At 50.7% G+C, this 18,681-nt stretch overlaps 1 protein-coding gene across 6 annotated transcripts in view; it reads right to left on the reverse strand.

Annotated features, from left to right (window-relative positions):
* Window positions 1-18,681, reverse strand: part of ARHGAP44 (Rho GTPase activating protein 44) — a 106,111-nt gene that overhangs the window by 15,652 nt on the left and 71,778 nt on the right. For all 6 annotated transcript variants that reach the window (XM_072112640.1, XM_072112636.1, XM_072112639.1 and 3 more), the window contains exons 2-12: window positions 18,082-18,121; window positions 17,334-17,438; window positions 12,550-12,626; window positions 12,216-12,327; window positions 10,649-10,725; window positions 9,445-9,562; window positions 7,738-7,806; window positions 7,205-7,286; window positions 4,501-4,628; window positions 539-650; window positions 312-393 (exon numbers count right to left, since the gene is read on the reverse strand). In XM_072112640.1, coding sequence (XP_071968741.1) covers window positions 312-393; window positions 539-650; window positions 4,501-4,628; window positions 7,205-7,286; window positions 7,738-7,806; window positions 9,445-9,562; window positions 10,649-10,725; window positions 12,216-12,327; window positions 12,550-12,626; window positions 17,334-17,438; window positions 18,082-18,121 — 1,002 coding nt within the window. The remainder of the gene's footprint in view (window positions 1-311; window positions 394-538; window positions 651-4,500; window positions 4,629-7,204; window positions 7,287-7,737; window positions 7,807-9,444; window positions 9,563-10,648; window positions 10,726-12,215; window positions 12,328-12,549; window positions 12,627-17,333; window positions 17,439-18,081; window positions 18,122-18,681) is intronic.

Genomic DNA, 18,681 nt, shown 5'->3' on the forward strand with positions numbered 1-18,681 from the left:
CATGCCCCCAGTGCACTCAGATAAGCTACAAATTTGTGATATAAATCCATATTTCACAGTCCTGCAGCTACTAACAACACAGAACAGTATACATACAGATCTCCCCAAGGACAATACCTAGCATAGGCTGCAGTGAACACAGGGTACAGCAGTGTGAGGACAGGCCCCCAGTTCACTAGGATAAGCTGATGACAGGTTCCCTTTATTAATCATTATTGCAATAACAAGCAATATTGTTAAAGTTTCAATAAAAAGCTATCTGAAGTATTCTTTGGGGGGAAAAAAGCTAGAAAAGGAAAATTTGAACTCACTTGGAAGCTTGGATCCATTCTTCATAGAGCTCAAAGGTCATGAGAGGTTCAGGCAGCTCCCGTAGGTAGGACTTCAGCGCCCCTGTAACGCATTGTACAATCTCAGGTAATGAAAGGGTTAATAGAGTGTTACCTAAACACAGCACAGATTTGGGGAACCCCCCCCAGCACTGTACATGATGGGCCCCATCTGACCGTGTGCTCCACCTTGTGGCGAAACTACCCACCTGCAATGGCGTGGGGGTCGGCGGAGTATTCGGCCACGTCCACCACGCAGCAATCCAGGGCGGCTTTCAGCTTCTTTAACTTGGAGGCCGAGGGGGCAACACGGAACAAGCCCTAGGGGGGGGCAGGATACAAAGGTGTCACAATATCTATGGGTTCAGAGCTTCTGTATCACCCTCTTCTGACATTACAGCCCATTCTGGAGCTTAGGAAAGTTGGGTAACCTGGAAGCCTACTTGCTGGTTGTTTCCTGCAGTCCCAGAAACAGAAGTCATAGCTGAGCAGAATTCTTAGCCCAGGAGGACGACACAAGGGCGATGGGGGCGACGTCTGTATCTGCTGATTAGTAGGATTTTCCATAGGATACGGATCATGTTACACGGAGTCAGCAATACCCAACACTGCGGTATATACTGCCCCCCGCCCCGTGGCACCTCCATTGTGTCCTGCTGCATCATGGTCAATACAAGTCTATAGGGGAGACTCCATAACAAGCCATATATGCTAGGTCCGGGTTATCAGGACGTAGGTAAGTCACACATCGCTTGCTGCCAGCGTTCTCTCTGTCACTCACTAATTATCCAGCAGCGGGCGAGATCGGAGCACATATCCCTGCCCGCCGCGCCAATATCATTAGGTGCCCTGAGAACGGGGTCATTGGAACAGATGACAGGAATACAATGTTGCATTCTTGCATGATACAAGGTAACAATGTTGCATCTTGTCTCATTATTACATTGTGGACCTTTTAAAGGGATAGGGGAATAAAGGCAGTGCTGGGGATGTTCCTCTCTTAACTATTGAAGAGGTGCCTTGTGCAAAATCATGATGAAGCAGACCATAATGGGAGCTTTAAAGGGAACCTGTCACAGGATTTTACCCCACTTACTACCAGTCCCTTCAGGTAGGGCATGAAACGTCCTTTTTAGAATCCCCTCTTTTAAGTGAAGTCTCACCCATTTACCTATTTAAAAAAAAAACCCTCATCCTAAGTCATGTGAAAATGAGCACAGAAGAGTCATTTTTACTTGAGATGAGTCAAGTTTAGGAGTAGTGTCTCTATATTTGGTTCTATAGTATCTAGAAACACGTTGGTGTCTTATTAAAGATAAGACTTTCATCTTTCAGATTGTGGATCTACAGACAATCAAAAAAAAGGTTGGAAATTGGATATTTATCTGCAGCTCATGTTTCCAACTTTTTGCAGATCACAGCATTACAATCCTGATGCAATATAGAAAATGAATATTTTTTATCTTTAATACAACACCAGCGGCATGCTTCTAGGTGCTATAGAAAAGATAGAAGTGTCTTAGGTGACCCCCTGACCTGCAGCCTTTAAATTTGACTCATCTCAGGTAAAATATGACTCTTCTCTGCTCATTTTCACATAGCTTTAGAGGACATTTTTCTTTATAGGTAAACAGGAATTATAGAAAGGTAATTTTATCCCCTACCTGAGAAGGCTAGTAGCTCAATGCGAGACATTCTGCTGACAGGTTCCCTTTGATGAAGAACTGGAAGAGGAGCTACATGACTGATGAGAAACTTGTTACAGGTCTTGATTATGTTCTTTGAGAAAATTTGTGAACCTTAAAGAGTTTATACTTTCCCAAATTTCTAAAAATCTTTTTAATAATGACTGATTCCCTGAAAAACCTTAAAGGTAGCCAAATTTTGAGAAACACAAATGTGTTTACCTAAAGTCAGGGTCCGCATGGCTCCATCAATAGTCATTGGGGGTCATTTACTAAGGGCCCGATTCGCGTTTTCCCTACGTGTTACCCGAATATTTCCGATTTGCGCCGATTTCCCCTGAATTGCCCCGGGATTTTGGCGCACGCGATCGGATTGTGGCGCATCGGCGCCGGCATGCACGCGACGGAAATCGGGGGGCGTGGCCAAACGAAAACCCGACGGATTCGGAAAAACCGCCGCATTTAAAAAAGGAAATTGTGTCGCGGAGCTTGCACTCACCTTCATCCAGAATAGGATCGTGAACTCCAGTGCGTTCCGATGCTCTTCAGCGCAGCAGCGCCACCTGGTGGACGTCGGAGGAACTGCCTTGATGAATCCCGTCGGACCCGAATCCAGCGCAGAGAACGCGCCGCTGGATCGCGAATGGACCGGGTAAGTAAATCTGCCCCATTGAGTCATGTTATTTGGGCACATGACGGCTGAGCCAATCCCTGGCCTCAGTGGTTATGTACCATTGGTGCAGACATCACCCCTGACACTAGGGACGGGCTCAGTAGTCACGTGATGTTAGTATTTCTAAAACCCAAAAGTGGAAAACCCCTTTAACATAATAAATTGCATTAGAAATACCCCAAAAATATACAGTTTTCTTCTGCACCTTAAAGCAACAAGGTGTCATCCGTCTTCCAAGATAAGAAATATCTGAGTCTATATACGATGACGTGTAACATAAAATATCCTGTTTTTAATCTTCCCCTTTAAGGGATTCCGATTACTGTGTAAATTAACTGTTTCCGACCCCATAGGAAGTGGAAATGAGTCCCAGCTGCTGGATTTCAGAGATCCGCCATTCCTGTCCTCTCCCTTTTCCTCTGACCTTAAATTAACTTGGAAATATGTTTTATAAACTGTGATGGACGGGAGGAGAGAGCGACTTGTCATGTGCACAGATGTCATGGCAGCTGACAACGCGGCTCCTTCCTCCTCCTATAACAGTCCCAGTTACACAAATACAGACACTAATGTGCCTCAGTTACTGGTAATAACTCTGCTTGCTGGTAAAGTCTTGTCATCTAAAAACCTACAGTATACTTCACCCTGATATGAAGCATTCCCTTTCATTCAAAGTTATCCCCTAATCATGTAATAGAGGACAACAAGGTGGTCCGTGAGGGTCCAACTGCTGGGATCCGCACGGAACAGAACCGCCAGCGATCTGGTGAATGAGGGTCCCCCATGGTTACAGAATAACTTAAATGGTTGTTCCCTTTAAAGTTAAGTTAAACTAACCCACGCTACCTAAACTTATATTTGAAAATTGCTAAAATACAGCAGCACAACTATCCCTATATTGTTATTCTCCATGCCTGAAAAGAGTCAATTTGGAAAGTTGACTCCCCATCTATGCAAATGACCCCTTGTGAGTCCCATCATGGTCTTTCCTCTTATCCCTTTCCCTACTGCTAAGCCGTACCTCCAGCTCTTTCCGCCGACCCTCAGGAATGAGAGAGATGCTGGCTGTGGGACTCGCTGAAGAGAATTGCAGAGGGAGGGGTGAATGAGCCACATAGCCAGCATCTCTCTCAACTACCTGATTCACTCCTCCCTCGGAAATTTTCTTCAGCAGGTCACACATAGCCAAGGTCTTTCTCATTCTTGAGGGAAGGGGGGAATGAAGTAGCAGAGCCGAGTTCTCCGGACTAAAGAGAAAACAGCCGCCTTTTCAATTAGGAAGCTGGAGGCGTGGCTGAACTACAAGAACTCAAATATGCATAGATGGTTAGTAAACCTTACAAATGGACTGAGTATCTTTTCAGGTATGTGGAATAACAATATAGGGATAGTTAGCCGATAACAGCAGACAGTTAGCCGACAGGTTTGCTATAAGGAGAACGGGACCCCTTGTTCTTGTGCTTGGTAGGGTTTCCGGTGGTGAGCTAGGGGATAACATGCACACTTGGCACCATCCCTTTTCAGAAGTGCATGCTCTGCACAAGTAATTTCTTAGACATTGAAATGTGAATGTAGCTGTGGCTGGAGTAGGAGGTAAGAATGATATGCTGGACAGATGTGATGTAAAGGTCCGGTGGGTCTTCTGAGGTGTCACGTCCACCATAGCTCCACGTATAATGTGCAGCGATGAGGCTCCGGCCTTGCGGCTTCTGATCTGTGTACAATCGTTCCCATATTGAGGAAAATAACAACAGCTGGAGCAGATGTGATTGTAAACAGCTGAGAATCCACGAGATGGGAGGCTCGGACCTACCTCCTCCTGCATGCCACACTCCAGGAGCATAGTGACACAGGCCTCGATGGGGAAGGCGATCTCCCGCCCGCTGACTGTCAGATGTTCCTCCAAGGGCTTTCCGAATGATGGCTTTTCAATCCAGGCCTCTGGAAGGAGGAGGACATAGATAATAATAAGAAACAGACAAGGGGGAGACACAGCCGTCAGGAACTCTACTGAATACAAAGGTTTCTATGAATGTGACAGGACAGGGCTGTGGGGTGACTTTAAAGGGAAACAGTCAGCAGGTGCAGCCAGTGTTGTATTGGTATTGTCCATGGAGAGATGTGTAATCATACCATTCTGATTGTTGTTAGTAGCAGCAGGACTGTGAATATATAGATTTATATTTCAGGATTGTACACCGAATCGTGTCCTCACACTGCTGTGCTCCCTGCAGCCAGTGTTAAGTGTTGTCCCTGCAAAGCTGTATAATAATACCTTTGTGCATAGTGTTAGTATCAGCAGGACTGTGAAATAAGGATTTATATTTCAGGATTATTGCTTCTCCAAGTGGGCTGGGAGTGTGTCCTCTCAGTGCTGTGCTCTGTTCTTACTGCAGGTGGTGTTATGTATTGTACCTGGTGAGATGTGTAATCATACCTTTGCATATGAAGTTAGTAGCAGCAGGACTGTGAGATAAGGATTATATTTCAGGATTATTGCTTCTCCAAGTGGGCTGGGAGTGTGTCCTCTCACCGCTGTGCTCTGTTCTCCTTGCATGTGATGTTATGTATTGTACATGGAGAGCTGTATAATCATATCTTTGTGCATAGTGTTAGTATCAGCAGGACTGTGGGATAAGGATTTATATTTCAGGATTATAGCTTCTCCAAGTGCACTGAGAGTGTGTCCTCACACTGCTGGGCTCTGTTCTTCCTGCAAGTGGTGTTATGTATTGTAACTAGAGAGATGTATAATCATACCCTTGTGTATAATGTTAGTAGCAGCAGGACTGTGCAATATGGATTTATTTTCCAGGATTGTAGCTTCTCCAAGAGCACTGGGGGTGTTTCCTCTCACTTCTTTGCTCTTTGCAGCCAATGTTAGGCTTTGACCCTGGTGAGCTGTATAATCAGACCTTTGTGTATGCTGTTAGTTTCAGCAGCGCTGTGAAATATGGATTTAGATTCCAGAATTGTAGCTTCATGAAATGTCCTCACACTGCTGGGATCTTATCTCTCTGCACTGAGCTGCTTAACACAGTAAATAAAGTAATATGCTGCTAACTGAATGCTAAAGCATTCAATCAGGGCAAAGAGGCTGCACAGAGCACAGCAGTGTATATTCCTTGGTTCCTCCATTGCTTTATTAATCTCCTGTTAATCACTGTCCATCTAAGGCCCCAGTTCAGGCAGATTATTAACATTTTAGAACAGAGGCAGCGGAACTGAACAGAGGCAGCGGAACAGAACAGAGGCAGCGGAACAGGACAGAGGTAGCGCAACAGAACAGAGGCACCGGAACAGAACAGAGGCACCGGAACAGAACAGAGGCACCGGAACAGAACAGAGGCAGCGCAACAGAACAGAGGCAGCGCAACAGAACAGAAGCAACGCAACAGAACAGAGGCAGCGGAACAGGACAGAGGCAGCGCAACAGAACAGAGGCAGCGGAACAGAACAGAGGCAACGGAACAGAACAGAGGCAACGGAACAGAACAGAGGCAGCGGAACAGAACAGAGGCAGCGGAACAGGACAGAGGTAGCGCAACAGAACAGAGGCACCGGAACAGAACAGAGGCAGCGCAACAGAACAGAAGCAACGCAACAGGACAGAGGCAGCGGAACAGGACAGAGGCAGCGGAACAGAACAGAGGCAACGGAACAGAACAGAGGCAGCGGAACAGAACAGAGGCAGCGGAACAGAACAGAGGCAGCGGAACAGAACAGAGGCAGCGGAACAGAACAGAGGCAGCGGAACAGAACAGAGGCACCGGAACAGATCAGAGGCACCGGTGCGGACCAGAGGCACTGGAACGGACCAAAGGCACCGGAGCAGAACAGAGGCACCGGAGCAGAACAGAGGCACCGGAGCAGAACAGAGGCACCAGAACAGAACAGAGGCACCAGAACAGAACAGAGGCACCGGAACATAACAGAGGCACCGGAACATAACAGAGGCACCGGAACATAACAGAGGCACCGGAACAGAACAGAGGCACCGGAACAGAACAGAGGCACCGGAACAGAACAGAGGCACCGGAACAGAAAAGAGGCACCGGAACAGAACAGAGGCACCGGAACAGAACAGAGGCACCGTAGCAGAACAGAGGCACCGTAGCAGAACAGAGGCACCGGGAAACAGAACAGAGGCACCGGGAAACAGAACAGAGGCAACGGGAAACAGAACAGAGGCAACGGGAAACAGAACAGAGGCACCGGGAAACAGAACAGAGGCACCGGGAAACAGAACAGAGGCACCGGAACAGAACAGAGGCAACAGAACAGAACAGAGGCACCCAGTATTTTAAGCATTTATGCCTGGATGGAGGGTCACTTTGTTTCCTGGATGGAGGGTCACTTTAATTCCTGGTTTTGCACCTGGACCATTGTGTGAAGGGATAGGCCCAGGTATGGCCCGGCTATTATCTCTGGCTTTGGCTGCAGTATTCATGGAGTCCTGTATTGTAAACCAGTGCGTACCTATGGAGATGTGGGAACAGTGATGCACTGACACTCACCCTGCTGAGCCTTGATCTGTGGTAGCACAGCTTGCAGTAAAGCAAGTGACTTCCTGTGGTACTCGGCCTGTACTTCTATTAGCTGTGGAGACAGAAGCCTCTTGTATTATAAGCTGTTACTGTGGTGCAGAGGTACAAGGAATACAACACTGGATGCCTCCGAAAACCTCACATCTCAACATCCATCTATGGTAACAAGAACCTAGGACGACTTACCTTCAGGCACGCCGACCATGTCTATAGCATCAGGTCACTTTGTTTTAGATGCTGCAGGATGTGACATAGATCTGACATGCATTTATACAAATTATATACATCTAAGATATTCAGATCAAATTGTATATACATGTATATATTTCAGTCTAAGACTTCTGCTTGCTGTCAGTAAATGGAAATGTTCATCTTAACTGATGCTGACCACATACTTCTGGATATACTGAATACCCTGATGCTCTGACTAGATAATGCATCATACCATCAATATGCAAATACATGTATTACCCATGCACTCATGTGCTACGGCATCACCTTACCGTCTGAAAGTAGTTTGCATAGTCTATTTCTTTGGCCACAAAGCTGTACATATCTGCCGACAGCTGATCCTAAGGAAAAGAAAGGATTTATTTACTGCACATGGACCACTGCAGCGTTATTAAAAGGCTGGAAGTGTAAGAATCAGTCTCCTTTACCCTGTGCTAGCTACACAACATTGGCTTAGGGCAAAATCAGTCTCCTTCCTCCTCTGGCAGCTACAAAGGATAGACCTAGGGCAGAATTGGTCTCCTTCCCCTTCTGGTAGCTACAAGGGATCAGTTTAGGACAGAATCAGTCTTCTCACACTCTGGCAGTTACGAGGGGTGGTCTTAGGGCAGAATCAGTTTCCTTCCCCTCTGGAAGCTACTAAGGGATATGTTTAGGACAGAATCAGTCTTCTCACCCTCTGGCAGTTACAAGGGATGGGCTTAGAGCAGAATCAGCCTCCTTACCCCTCTGGCAACTACAAATTACAGTCTTAGGACAGAATCAGTCTCCTTCCCCCTTTGGCAGCTACAAGGGATATGTTTAGGATAGAATAAGTCTTCTCACCCTCTGGCAGTTACAAGGGATAGGCTTAGGGCAGAATCAGTCTCCTTCCTCCTTTGGCAGCTACAAGGGATGGGATTAGTTTCACTGTACTTCAGTCCGGATTCTTTGACCCGCGCAGCCCTTTTTCGGCAGAGACCCTCTGCTACCCGCTGCCGCTGTGGCCCTGGAACAGGGTCCTCTGACTATCGTCGTTGCGAGGCCTCTCCTCTGTGCCCGGATCACCTGCTCCGCCACTCACACCGTACCCGGGGTCCGGATCCAATCCTGGCAACCCCCGACAAAAGAAAAATCTTCTCCGGCTTCCAAGCGACGCACCGGCCACGGCACGCCATTCAGAACCGCTTAAAAGATGCTACTGGAGGGGTGACGGAGCGTTCTGACCCAGCATTGCATTTCTTGCTCCATGCTGCTCTCAGCTGGGATCGCCTCGTGGAGAACGCGGTGGAGCAGAGCGGGGAGGAGGAGGAGAGTCGAAGTACAGGGTGATCACTTCATCACGTCATGCCGCTGCACGCCTCCAGGGATGGGATTAGGACAGAATTGGTCTACTTCCCCCTTTGGCAGCTGCAAGGGAGGGTCCTAGGACAGAATCGGTCTCCTTTCCTCTATAACAGCTAACAATAACTAGGATCCTCAGCAATCGTGGTTATAACTGCGCCAACTAGGCTCAAAGGCATTAGCTTTGGGCATAATCAGTCTCCTTCCCCCTCTCACAGCTACAAGGGATAGGCTTAGGGCAGAATCGGTCATATACCTCCTCTGGAAGCTACAAAAGTTTGGCTTTGGACAAAATCAGTCTCTTCCCCTCTGGCAGCTACAAGGGATAAACTTAGGAAAGAATCATTCTCCTTCCCCCTCTGGTAGCAACAAGGGATGGGGTTAGGACAAAATCGGCCTACTTCCCCCTTTGACAGCTTCAAGGGATGGTCCTAGGACAGAATCAGTCTCTTCCCCCCTATGAAAGCTAACAATAACCAGGCTCCTCAGCAATCGTGTCAATTACTGAAGCAGCTAGGCTTCTTTCCTGACAAGAAGCTATTTCTATCGGATGCCCTGCGGTGAACAGAGGATCATTATGCAGAGACCTGGGTGTGTCCAAAACCATTAGAAGTACCAGGAGTGTCTGAATGTTGTCATAAGATGATGTCACTCACCCTACAGATCTCCACTCGGTTTGCTGCCTCCTCCATCTCTTCCCTGAGTGCATCGGCCTTGGCTCCAGAGGGCTGCAGGTTGCTGGAGATCCCGGATGACTTAGCGGATTGCTGCCACCTGCACACGACAAGGGACATGGTTAACGAGTCTTGGACCTGATAGAAACGTTGTAAATTCCAATACACATGCATACTCGGACTAGCCGAGAGTGCACATCCGGCCAGTTCTCCCGTAAGATCTTTCGGGGGGGTCCTACAATGCAGCTTTCCATCCTATAGGTCTGTGTGATGTAGGATAGGTCTGGGGTACAATGGGGATAAATGTCTGACTGCTTGGGGTCCTACTGCTGGGACCCCCTGGCGATAGGACTGTACATGCTCCTCAGCTGTCCCATAGAAATCATTTAGGTGCGTCCTGAACTCCAATCATTTCTATGGGACTTCCAGGACCGGATGATCCCGGTGGTCCCAGTCTGTATAGGGGAGCTCAGGGGGATGTGCAGCCCCAGCATTTAGACCCCATTTGTGTATAAGGGGTTAAATGTCAACCCCTTTAAACTTTGGCATTGTATCCATGGATAGGGTAGATGGTAAAGGGTTTATGGAAGTGGAACATCTCCCCCTACAGGTAAGAGGATTGGGCATGCTGTAATCTGTCTGCCTGATCTTTACCCCATTGGTCACCATTGTACTATAGATTGTTGGCCAGTCCTAATGATACATAACATGCGTGTCTGTAGGTAAAAGGGCTCAACAAAGACCATGGGGTGACAACAAAGACCATAAAGGGGGTCCCTGCCTGGTGCTTGTTCACACCAACCAACCTTTGTCCAGCCAAGTTCAACATGGGATCTAGTGATTTAGGGCTCCGTCTACTCCTCTCCCCTGTATCGGATACCCAAGGAGTGATGGGTCCTAAGCAATTTACCTCAATCCGGAGAGCAGCCCCATAGCAGCTGCTTCATGGTAGATGCAGAGTATGTTGTACTGACAGTCCCCCAGTAGGGGGCAGTAGACTTAATCTAATATCAGTATTGTAAGTGCAGCTTCGGCTGTGACTGGAGGATAAGAAGATACAACTGAGGCTCCGTCCAAGATGAATAAAGCAATATAAGATACATTGTACATAGAATTACATGTAGTGATGTAACAAGTTGTGATACATTTAAAGGGTCTCTCCAGAGACAAGGGTGCAGCGATTTACCTCGCTCTGGAAGAATCCATGTCTAAGACTAATTTGGCTAAATGTTTCCTCTGTTTTTGGATATTGGGGATCTCCACCTGAAAGAGTCAAGAAGAAGAAGTAAGGAGAGAGCATGGGACGCCTTTAATTAAAGGGGTTGTCTTGTCTCCAGGTAATATAATATAAATGTGTGGTACATATGTGAAGGTGAATACTGAGAGTTGTAGTTGTGCAGACACGACAAGAGGTTGCAGGACCCCCATGGGTGAAGGATCAAAAGGTCAGAATCTATTACATGTGTCTAAGAGAATAACGTTTTAAAGGGAATCTGTCATCAGCTGTGACCATGTAGACTGCAGCCAGGAATGTGAATCTTGTTAGTAGCAGCAGGACTGTGAAATACAGATTTAAATTCCAGGATTGTAGCTTCTTCAAATACACTGGGGGGGTGTCCTCACACTGCTGTGCTCTGTACTTCAGCCAATGTTCTGTATAGTCCCTGGAGAGTATTTATAAACTAGGAATTTAGCTTCTCCAAGTGCAGTGGGGGTGTGTCCTCACACTGCTGTGCTCTGTGATCACTGCAGCCTATGTTCTTTATAGTCCCTGGAGAGTATTTATAAACCAGGAATGTAGCTTCTCCAAGTGCAGTGGGGGGTGTCCTCACACTGCTGTGCTCTGTGATCACTGCAGCCTATGTTCTGTATAGTCCCTGGAGAGTATTTATAAACCAGGAATGTAGCTTCTCCAAGTGCAGTTGGGGTGGGTCCTCACACTGCTGTGCTCTGTGATCACTGCAGCCTATGTTCTGTATAGTCCCTGGAGAGTATTTATAAACCAGGAATGTAGCTTCTCCAAGTGCAGTTGGGGTGGGTCCTCACACTGCTGTGCTCTTAGCTTTCTCCCAGGCCCCTCCACATCTTGTTTGAGTAGAAGCTGTAGTAGGATCTTGATTGAATACTACAGCAATAACAGCAAAGTGAAGGGGAAATCAAGCAGCTTCATTCTGAAAGCTAAGAGCACAGCAGTGTGAGGACACGCCCCCAGTGCACTTGGGAGAAGCTACAACCCTGTAACATAAATCCATATATCACAGTCCAGCTGCTAATAGCAACAACAACATACACAAAGTTATGATTACAAAGATCTCCAGGGACAATACCCAATTGTCACTGGAGACAATCGGGTATTTGTGTTGGGACAAAAGGCTGCAGAGAGCACAGAGCACAGCAGTGTAAGCACATGATGCTGGCATATTGGCAGATAAATCCAAATTTCACTGTCCTGCTATTACCAATGACATACACTCAGTTATGATTAAAACAACTCTCCTAGGACACTGGTCACTGGCTGCAGAGAGCACAGAGCAAAGCTGTGTGAGGACATGCCCCCAGAAGTTACAATGCTGGAATAACAAACCACATTTAACAATCCTGCTGCTACTAACAACATAATCAAAGATAGGATTACACTTCTCTCCAGGGACCATACACACCTGCTGACAGGTTCCCTTTACCTTTGGGATAACTGTGAAGTAATGAGGCAGTATAAATCATGGAGGTGTTACCCCCTTAATAAGGCCACCTACCTCTGAAAGCACAAACAATGGATCCACCACATCTCTCTCCACCTCCTGCTCGAAGTGGATGAGCTCCTGTGCAAGTTTGTCCTCGGCTTCTCCGCACAACTTCAGCATCTTCCTACAGAGCGACAAGGAGAAACGTATACTGTATGTCAGCGAGGGGGTCGCCATTCACTGACAGCAAGAAACACCAAGCAACAGTGAATAAAGAAGTCAAGAATAAAGTATTAGAGGAAACGATTCACCAACTAATGCACAAAATTACATAACATTTTCTTTTATGGAATTTTTGTTTCATTTTTCCCCCCCTTTCCGTGTCCCTACAGCCTGAGAGTCTCACCCAAGCAAAGAGTCGTCCCCCAACACCGCAGATCCTTCCATGAGACACTGAGCCAAGGTGATGAGAGGTAACTTCTTCTATAGAGAGAGATACAATCATGGAACATTATTATAGATGTACATTCACTTAAGAAAACAGCTCTGACCGGGGCCTGTCCTTCATACGGGGGCACCGGGGCCTGTCCTTCATACAGGGGCACCGGGGCCTGTCCTTCATACAGGGGCACAGGGGCCTGTCCTTCATACAGGGGCACCGGGGCCTGTCCTTCACACTGGGGCACCGGGGCCTGTCCTTCACACTGGGGCACCGGGGCCTGTCCTTCACACTGGGGCACCGGGGCCTGTCCTTCATACAGGGGCACCGGGGCCTGTCCTTCATACAGGGGCACCGGGGCCTGTCCTTCATACAGGGGCACCGGGGCCTGTCCTTCACACTGGGGCACCGGGGCCTGTCCTTCACACTGGGGCACCGGGGCCTGTCCTTCACACTGGGGCACCGGGGCCTGTCCTTCACACTGGGGCACCGGGGCCTGTCCTTCACACTGGGGCACCGGGGCCTGTCCTTCATACAGGGGCACCGGGGCCTGTCCTTCATACAGGGGCACCGGGGCCTGTCCTTCATACAGGGGCACCGGGGCCTGTCCTTCATACAGGGGCACCGGGGCCTGTCCTTCATACAGGGGCACCGGGGCCTGTCCTTCACACTGGGGCACCGGGGCCTGTCCTTCATACAGGGGCACCGGGGCCTGTCCTTCATACAGGGGCACCGGGCCTGTCCTTCATACAGGGGCACCGGGGCCTGTCCTTCATACAGGGGCACCGGGGCCTGTCCTTCATACAGGGGCACCGGGGCCTGTCTTTCATACAGGGGCACCGGGGCCTGTCCTTCATACAGGGGCACCGGGGCCTGTCCTTCACACTGGGGCACCGGGGCCTGTCCTTCACACTGGGGCACCAGGGCCTGTCCTTCACACTGGGGCACCGGGGCCTGTCCTTCACACTGGGGCACCGGGGCCTGTCCTTCACACTGGGGCACCGGGGCCTGTCCTTCATACAGGGGCACCGGGGCCTGTCCTTCATACAGGGGCACCGGGGCCTGTCCTTCACACTGGGGCACCGGGGCCTGTCCTTCATACAGGGGCACCGGGGCCTGTCCTTCATACAGGGGCACCGGTGCCTGTCCTTCATACAGGGGCACCGGGGCCTGTCCTTCATACAGGGGCACCGGGGCCTGTCCTTCATACAGGGGCACCGGGGCCTGTCCTTCATACAGGGGCACCGGGGCCTGTCCTTCATACAGGGGCACCGGGGCCTGTCCTTCATACAGGGGCACCGGGGCCTGTCCTTCACACTGGGGCACCGGGGCCTGTCCTTCACACTGGGGCACCGGGGCCTGTCCTTCATACAGGGGCACCGGGGCCTGTCCTTCATACAGGGGCACCGGGGCCTGTCCTTCATACAGGGGCACCGGGGCCTGTCCTTCATACAGGGGCACCGGGGCCTGTCCTTCATACAGGGGCACCGGGGCCTGTCCTTCATACAGGGGCACCGGGGCCTGTCCTTCATACAGGGGCACCGGGGCCTGTCCTTCATACCGAGGCACCGGGACCTGTCCTTCACACTGGGGCACCGGGGCATGTCCTTCACACAGGGGCACCGGGACCTGTCCTTCACACAGTGGCACCGGGACCTGTCCTTCACACTGGGGCACTGGGGCCTTTCCTTCACACTGGGGCACTGGGGCCTGTCCTTCATACAAGGGCACCGGGGCCTGTCCTTCATACTGAGGCACCGGGGCCTGTCCTTCACACAGGGGCACCGGGACCTGTCCTTCATACTGGGGCACCGGGGCCTGTCCTTCATACAGGGGCACCGGGGCCTGTCCTTCATACCGAGGCACCGGGGCCTGTCCTTCACACAGGGGCACCGGGGCCTGTCCTTCATACTGGGGCACCGGCACCTGTCCTTCACACTGGGGCACCGGGACCTGTCCTTCACACTGGGGCACCGGGGCATGTCCTTCACACAGGGGCACCGGGACCTGTCCTTCACACTGGGGCACTGGGGCCTGTCCTTCACACTGGGGCACTGGGGCCTTTCCTTCACACTGGGGCACCGGGGCCTGTCCTTCACACTGGGGCACTGGGGCCTTTCCTTCACACTGGGGCACCGGGGCCTGTCCTTCACACTGGGGCACCGGGGCCTGTCCTTCATACAGGGGCACCGGGGCCTGTCCTTCATACAGGGGCACTGGGGCCTGTCCCTCGAACTGGGGCACAGGGGCCTGCTGTGATCAGACTGATATGGGGGCCCCGCTGTGATCAGACTGATATGGGGGGTTCGCTGTGATTATACTGTTATGGGGGCACTAGCTGTGATGACACTGTTATGGGGCGCTCGCTGTTATCACACTGTTATGGGGCGCTCGCTGTTATCACACTGTTATGGGGGGCTCGCTGTGATCACACTGTTATGGGGGTCTCGCTGTGATCACACTATTATGGGGGTCTCGCTGTGATCACACTATTATGGGGGCTCGCTGTGATCACACTATTATGGGGGGGCACTCGCTGTGATCACACTGTTATGGGGCGCTCGCTGTTATCACACTGTTATGGGGGCACTCGCTGTTATCACACTATTATGGGGACTCGCTGTGATCACACTATTATGGGGGGGCACTCGCTGTGATGACACTGTTATGGGGCGCTCGCTGTTATCACACTGTTATGGGGGCACTCGCTGTTATCACACTATTATGGGGGCTCGCTGTGATCACACTATTATGGGGGGGCACTCGCTGTGATCACACTATTATGGGGGGGCACTCGCTGTAATCACACTGTTATGGGGCGCTCGCTGTTATCACACTGTTATGGGGGTCTCGCTGTGATCACACTGTTATGGGGGCACTCGCTGTTATCACACTATTATGGGGGCTCGCTGTGATCACACTATTATGGGGGGGCACTCGCTGTGATGACACTGTTATGGGGCGCTCGCTGTGATCACACTGATGTGGGGGCACTCGCTGTTATCACACTATTATGGGGGCTCGCTGTGATCACACTATTATGGGGGGGCACTCGCTGTGATGACACTGTTATGGGGGCTCGCTGTGATCACACTATTATGGGGGGGCACTCGCTGTGATCACACTGTTATGGGGGGCTCGCTGTGATCACACTGTTATGGGGGCACTCGCTGTTATCACACTATTATGGGGGCTCGCTGTGATCACACTATTATGGGGGGGCACTCGCTGTGATGACACTGTTATGGGGCGCTCGCTGTGATCACACTGATGTGGGGGCACTCGCTGTTATCACACTATTATGGGGGCTCGCTGTGATCACACTATTATGGGGGTCTCGCTGTTATCACACTGTTATGGGGGTCTCGCTGTTATCACACTGTTATGGGGGCGCTCGCTGTGATCACACTGTTATGGGGGTCTCGCTGTGATCACACTGTTATGGGGGGCTCGCTGTGATCACACTGTTATGGGGGGCTTGCTGTTATCACACTGTTATGGGGGTCTCGCTGTGATCACACTGTTATGGGGGGCTCGCTGTGATGACACTGTTATGGGGGGCTCGCTGTGATCACACTGATATGGGGGCACTCGCTGTGGTCACACTGTTATGGGGGGCTCACTGTGATCACACTGTTATGGGGGGCTCGCTGTGATCACACTGTTATGGGGGTCTCGCAGTGATCACACTATTATGGGGGGCTCGCTGTGATCACACTGTTATGGGGGGCTCGCTGTGATCACACTGTTATGGGGGTCTCGATGTGATCACACTGTTATGGGGGGCTCGCTGTGATCACACTGTTATGGGGGGCTCGCTGTGATCAATCTGTTATGGGGGGCTCGCTGTGATCACACTATTATGGGGGGCTCGCTGTGATCACACTGTTATGGGGGGCTCGCTGTGATCATACTGTTATGGGGGGCTCGCTGTGATCACACTGTTATGGGGGGCTCGCTGTTATCACATTGTTATGGGGGGCTCGCTGTGATGACACTGTTAGGGGGGGCTCGCTGTGATCACACTGTTATGGGGGGCTCGCTGTGATGACACTGTTATGGGGGGCTCGCTGTGATCACACTGTTAGGGGGGGGCTTGCTGTGATGACACTGTTAGGGGGGGCTCGCTGTGATCACACTGTTAGGGGGGGCTCGCTGTGATCACACTGTTATGGGGGGCTCGCTGTGATCACACTGTTATGGGGGTCTCGCTGTTATCACACTGTTATGGGGGGCTCGCTGTGATGACACTGTTAGGGGGGGCTCGCTGTGATCACACTGTTATGGGGGGCTCGCTGTGATGACACTGTTATGGGGGTCTCGCTGTTATCACACTGTTATGGGGGTCTCGCTGTGATGACACTGTTATGGGGGTCTCGCTGTTATCACACTGTTATGGGGGGCTCGCTGTGATGACACTGTTAGGGGGGGCTCGCTGTGATGACACTGTTATGGGGGGCTCGCTGTGATCACACTTTTATGGGGGGCTCGCTGTGATCACACTGTTATGGGGGTCTCGCTGTTATCACACTGTTATGGGGGGCTCGCTGTGATGACACTGTTATAGGGGGCTCGCTGTGATGACACTGTTAGGGGGGGCTCGCTGTGATCACACTGTTATGGGGGGCTCGCTGTGATGACACTGTTAGGGGGGGCTCGCTGTGATCACACTGTTATGGGGGGCTCGCTGTGATGACACTGTTAGGGGGGGCTCGCTGTGATCACACTATTATGGGATACACTGTTCTTACCGATCTTTTATCCGTCTCCGTTCCTTGCTGGCCCTGTAAACACGCTGTAAGTTTCTTGTGGGTGCTGTGGGTGACTTGTTTTACCAGTTCCAGACGTTTCTCCACCTGTGGAAAAGAAGAGAGAGAGAATAACGTATAAGCCCCCGGCTCGTACCCCTCGTATAACATAGTGGGGCAAATTTACTTACCCGGCCCATTCGCGATCCAGCGGCGCGTTCTCTGCTCTGGATTCGGGTCCGGCCGGGATTCATGAAGGCAGTTCCTCCGCCGTCCACCAGGTGGCGCTGCTGCGCTGAAAATCATCTCCACGCGCCGGAATGCACCACCTCGGACCAGGTGAAGGTAAGCGGTCACCAAGCGACACTTTTTCGGGTTTTAAATGCGGCGGTTTTTCCGAATACGTCGGGTTTTCGTTCGGCCACGCCCCCCGATTTCCGTCGCGCGCATGCCGGCGCCGATGCGCCACAATCCGATCGCGTGCGACACAATCCCGGGGCAATTCAGGTACAATCGGCGCAAATCGGAAATATTCGGGTAACACGTCGGGAAAACGCGATTCGGGCCCTTAGTAAATGACCCCCATTGTGTGTGTGGGGGGTGTTTACCTATTAGGTGACCCTACTACATTGGAACTTACTAGGGTGCCCCCTATTGAGGATCAAAAGGATGAGTGACTGTAACCTGGATACCAGACTGATAATGAGGTATACAGTGTATATATGTGTATACATAGAGGGCGGTCACCTACCTGTAAGAGATCATCACTCAGTACCTCTGTCTTCTCAGCCCTGGAAGAAAGTAAGAAGCATTAATATAGCCCCTACACAATGTCATACCAAATAATGATGACCAGGGCCGCCATCAGGGGGGGCTTAGTGTGACTGTGTTCAGGGGGCCCCAAGGAGGAGAAGGGGCCCCAAGTCACAAAAAACCCTCCTCACTTCCACGGTGCAGGGAATTTACTGTGCGCACAGGGCTGGATTATCATCCTGCGGGGGGTTTACCAGTCAGGGGCCCCCAAACTTCCAAGTGGCAGTCCTGATGATGACCCCATACGAAGCAACACAACACAACTGGAGTCTACAACATGGACAATGTGAACACAGAATTGTCCTTTTCTGTTCACAAGAGTCAGGACCCCCCACCCCCAAGTATTTATGGGGGAGCAATGTTATTACAGTGTGTCATAGCTTATCTGCACTGATACATTGTATCAGTCTGGAATCCACAGAGAAGCATCTGCATAGGATACAACCCAGGGCTCGGAGCAGTGCTAGACTAAGGATGATTCCATTCACTGACAGCAAGAAGGCACAATGGTCAGGAGGGGGAAGACATGTGATATTAG

Source organism: Engystomops pustulosus, chromosome 6 (genome assembly GCF_040894005.1).
Source record: "Engystomops pustulosus chromosome 6, aEngPut4.maternal, whole genome shotgun sequence".
Lineage (NCBI taxonomy): Eukaryota > Metazoa > Chordata > Amphibia > Anura > Leptodactylidae > Engystomops > Engystomops pustulosus.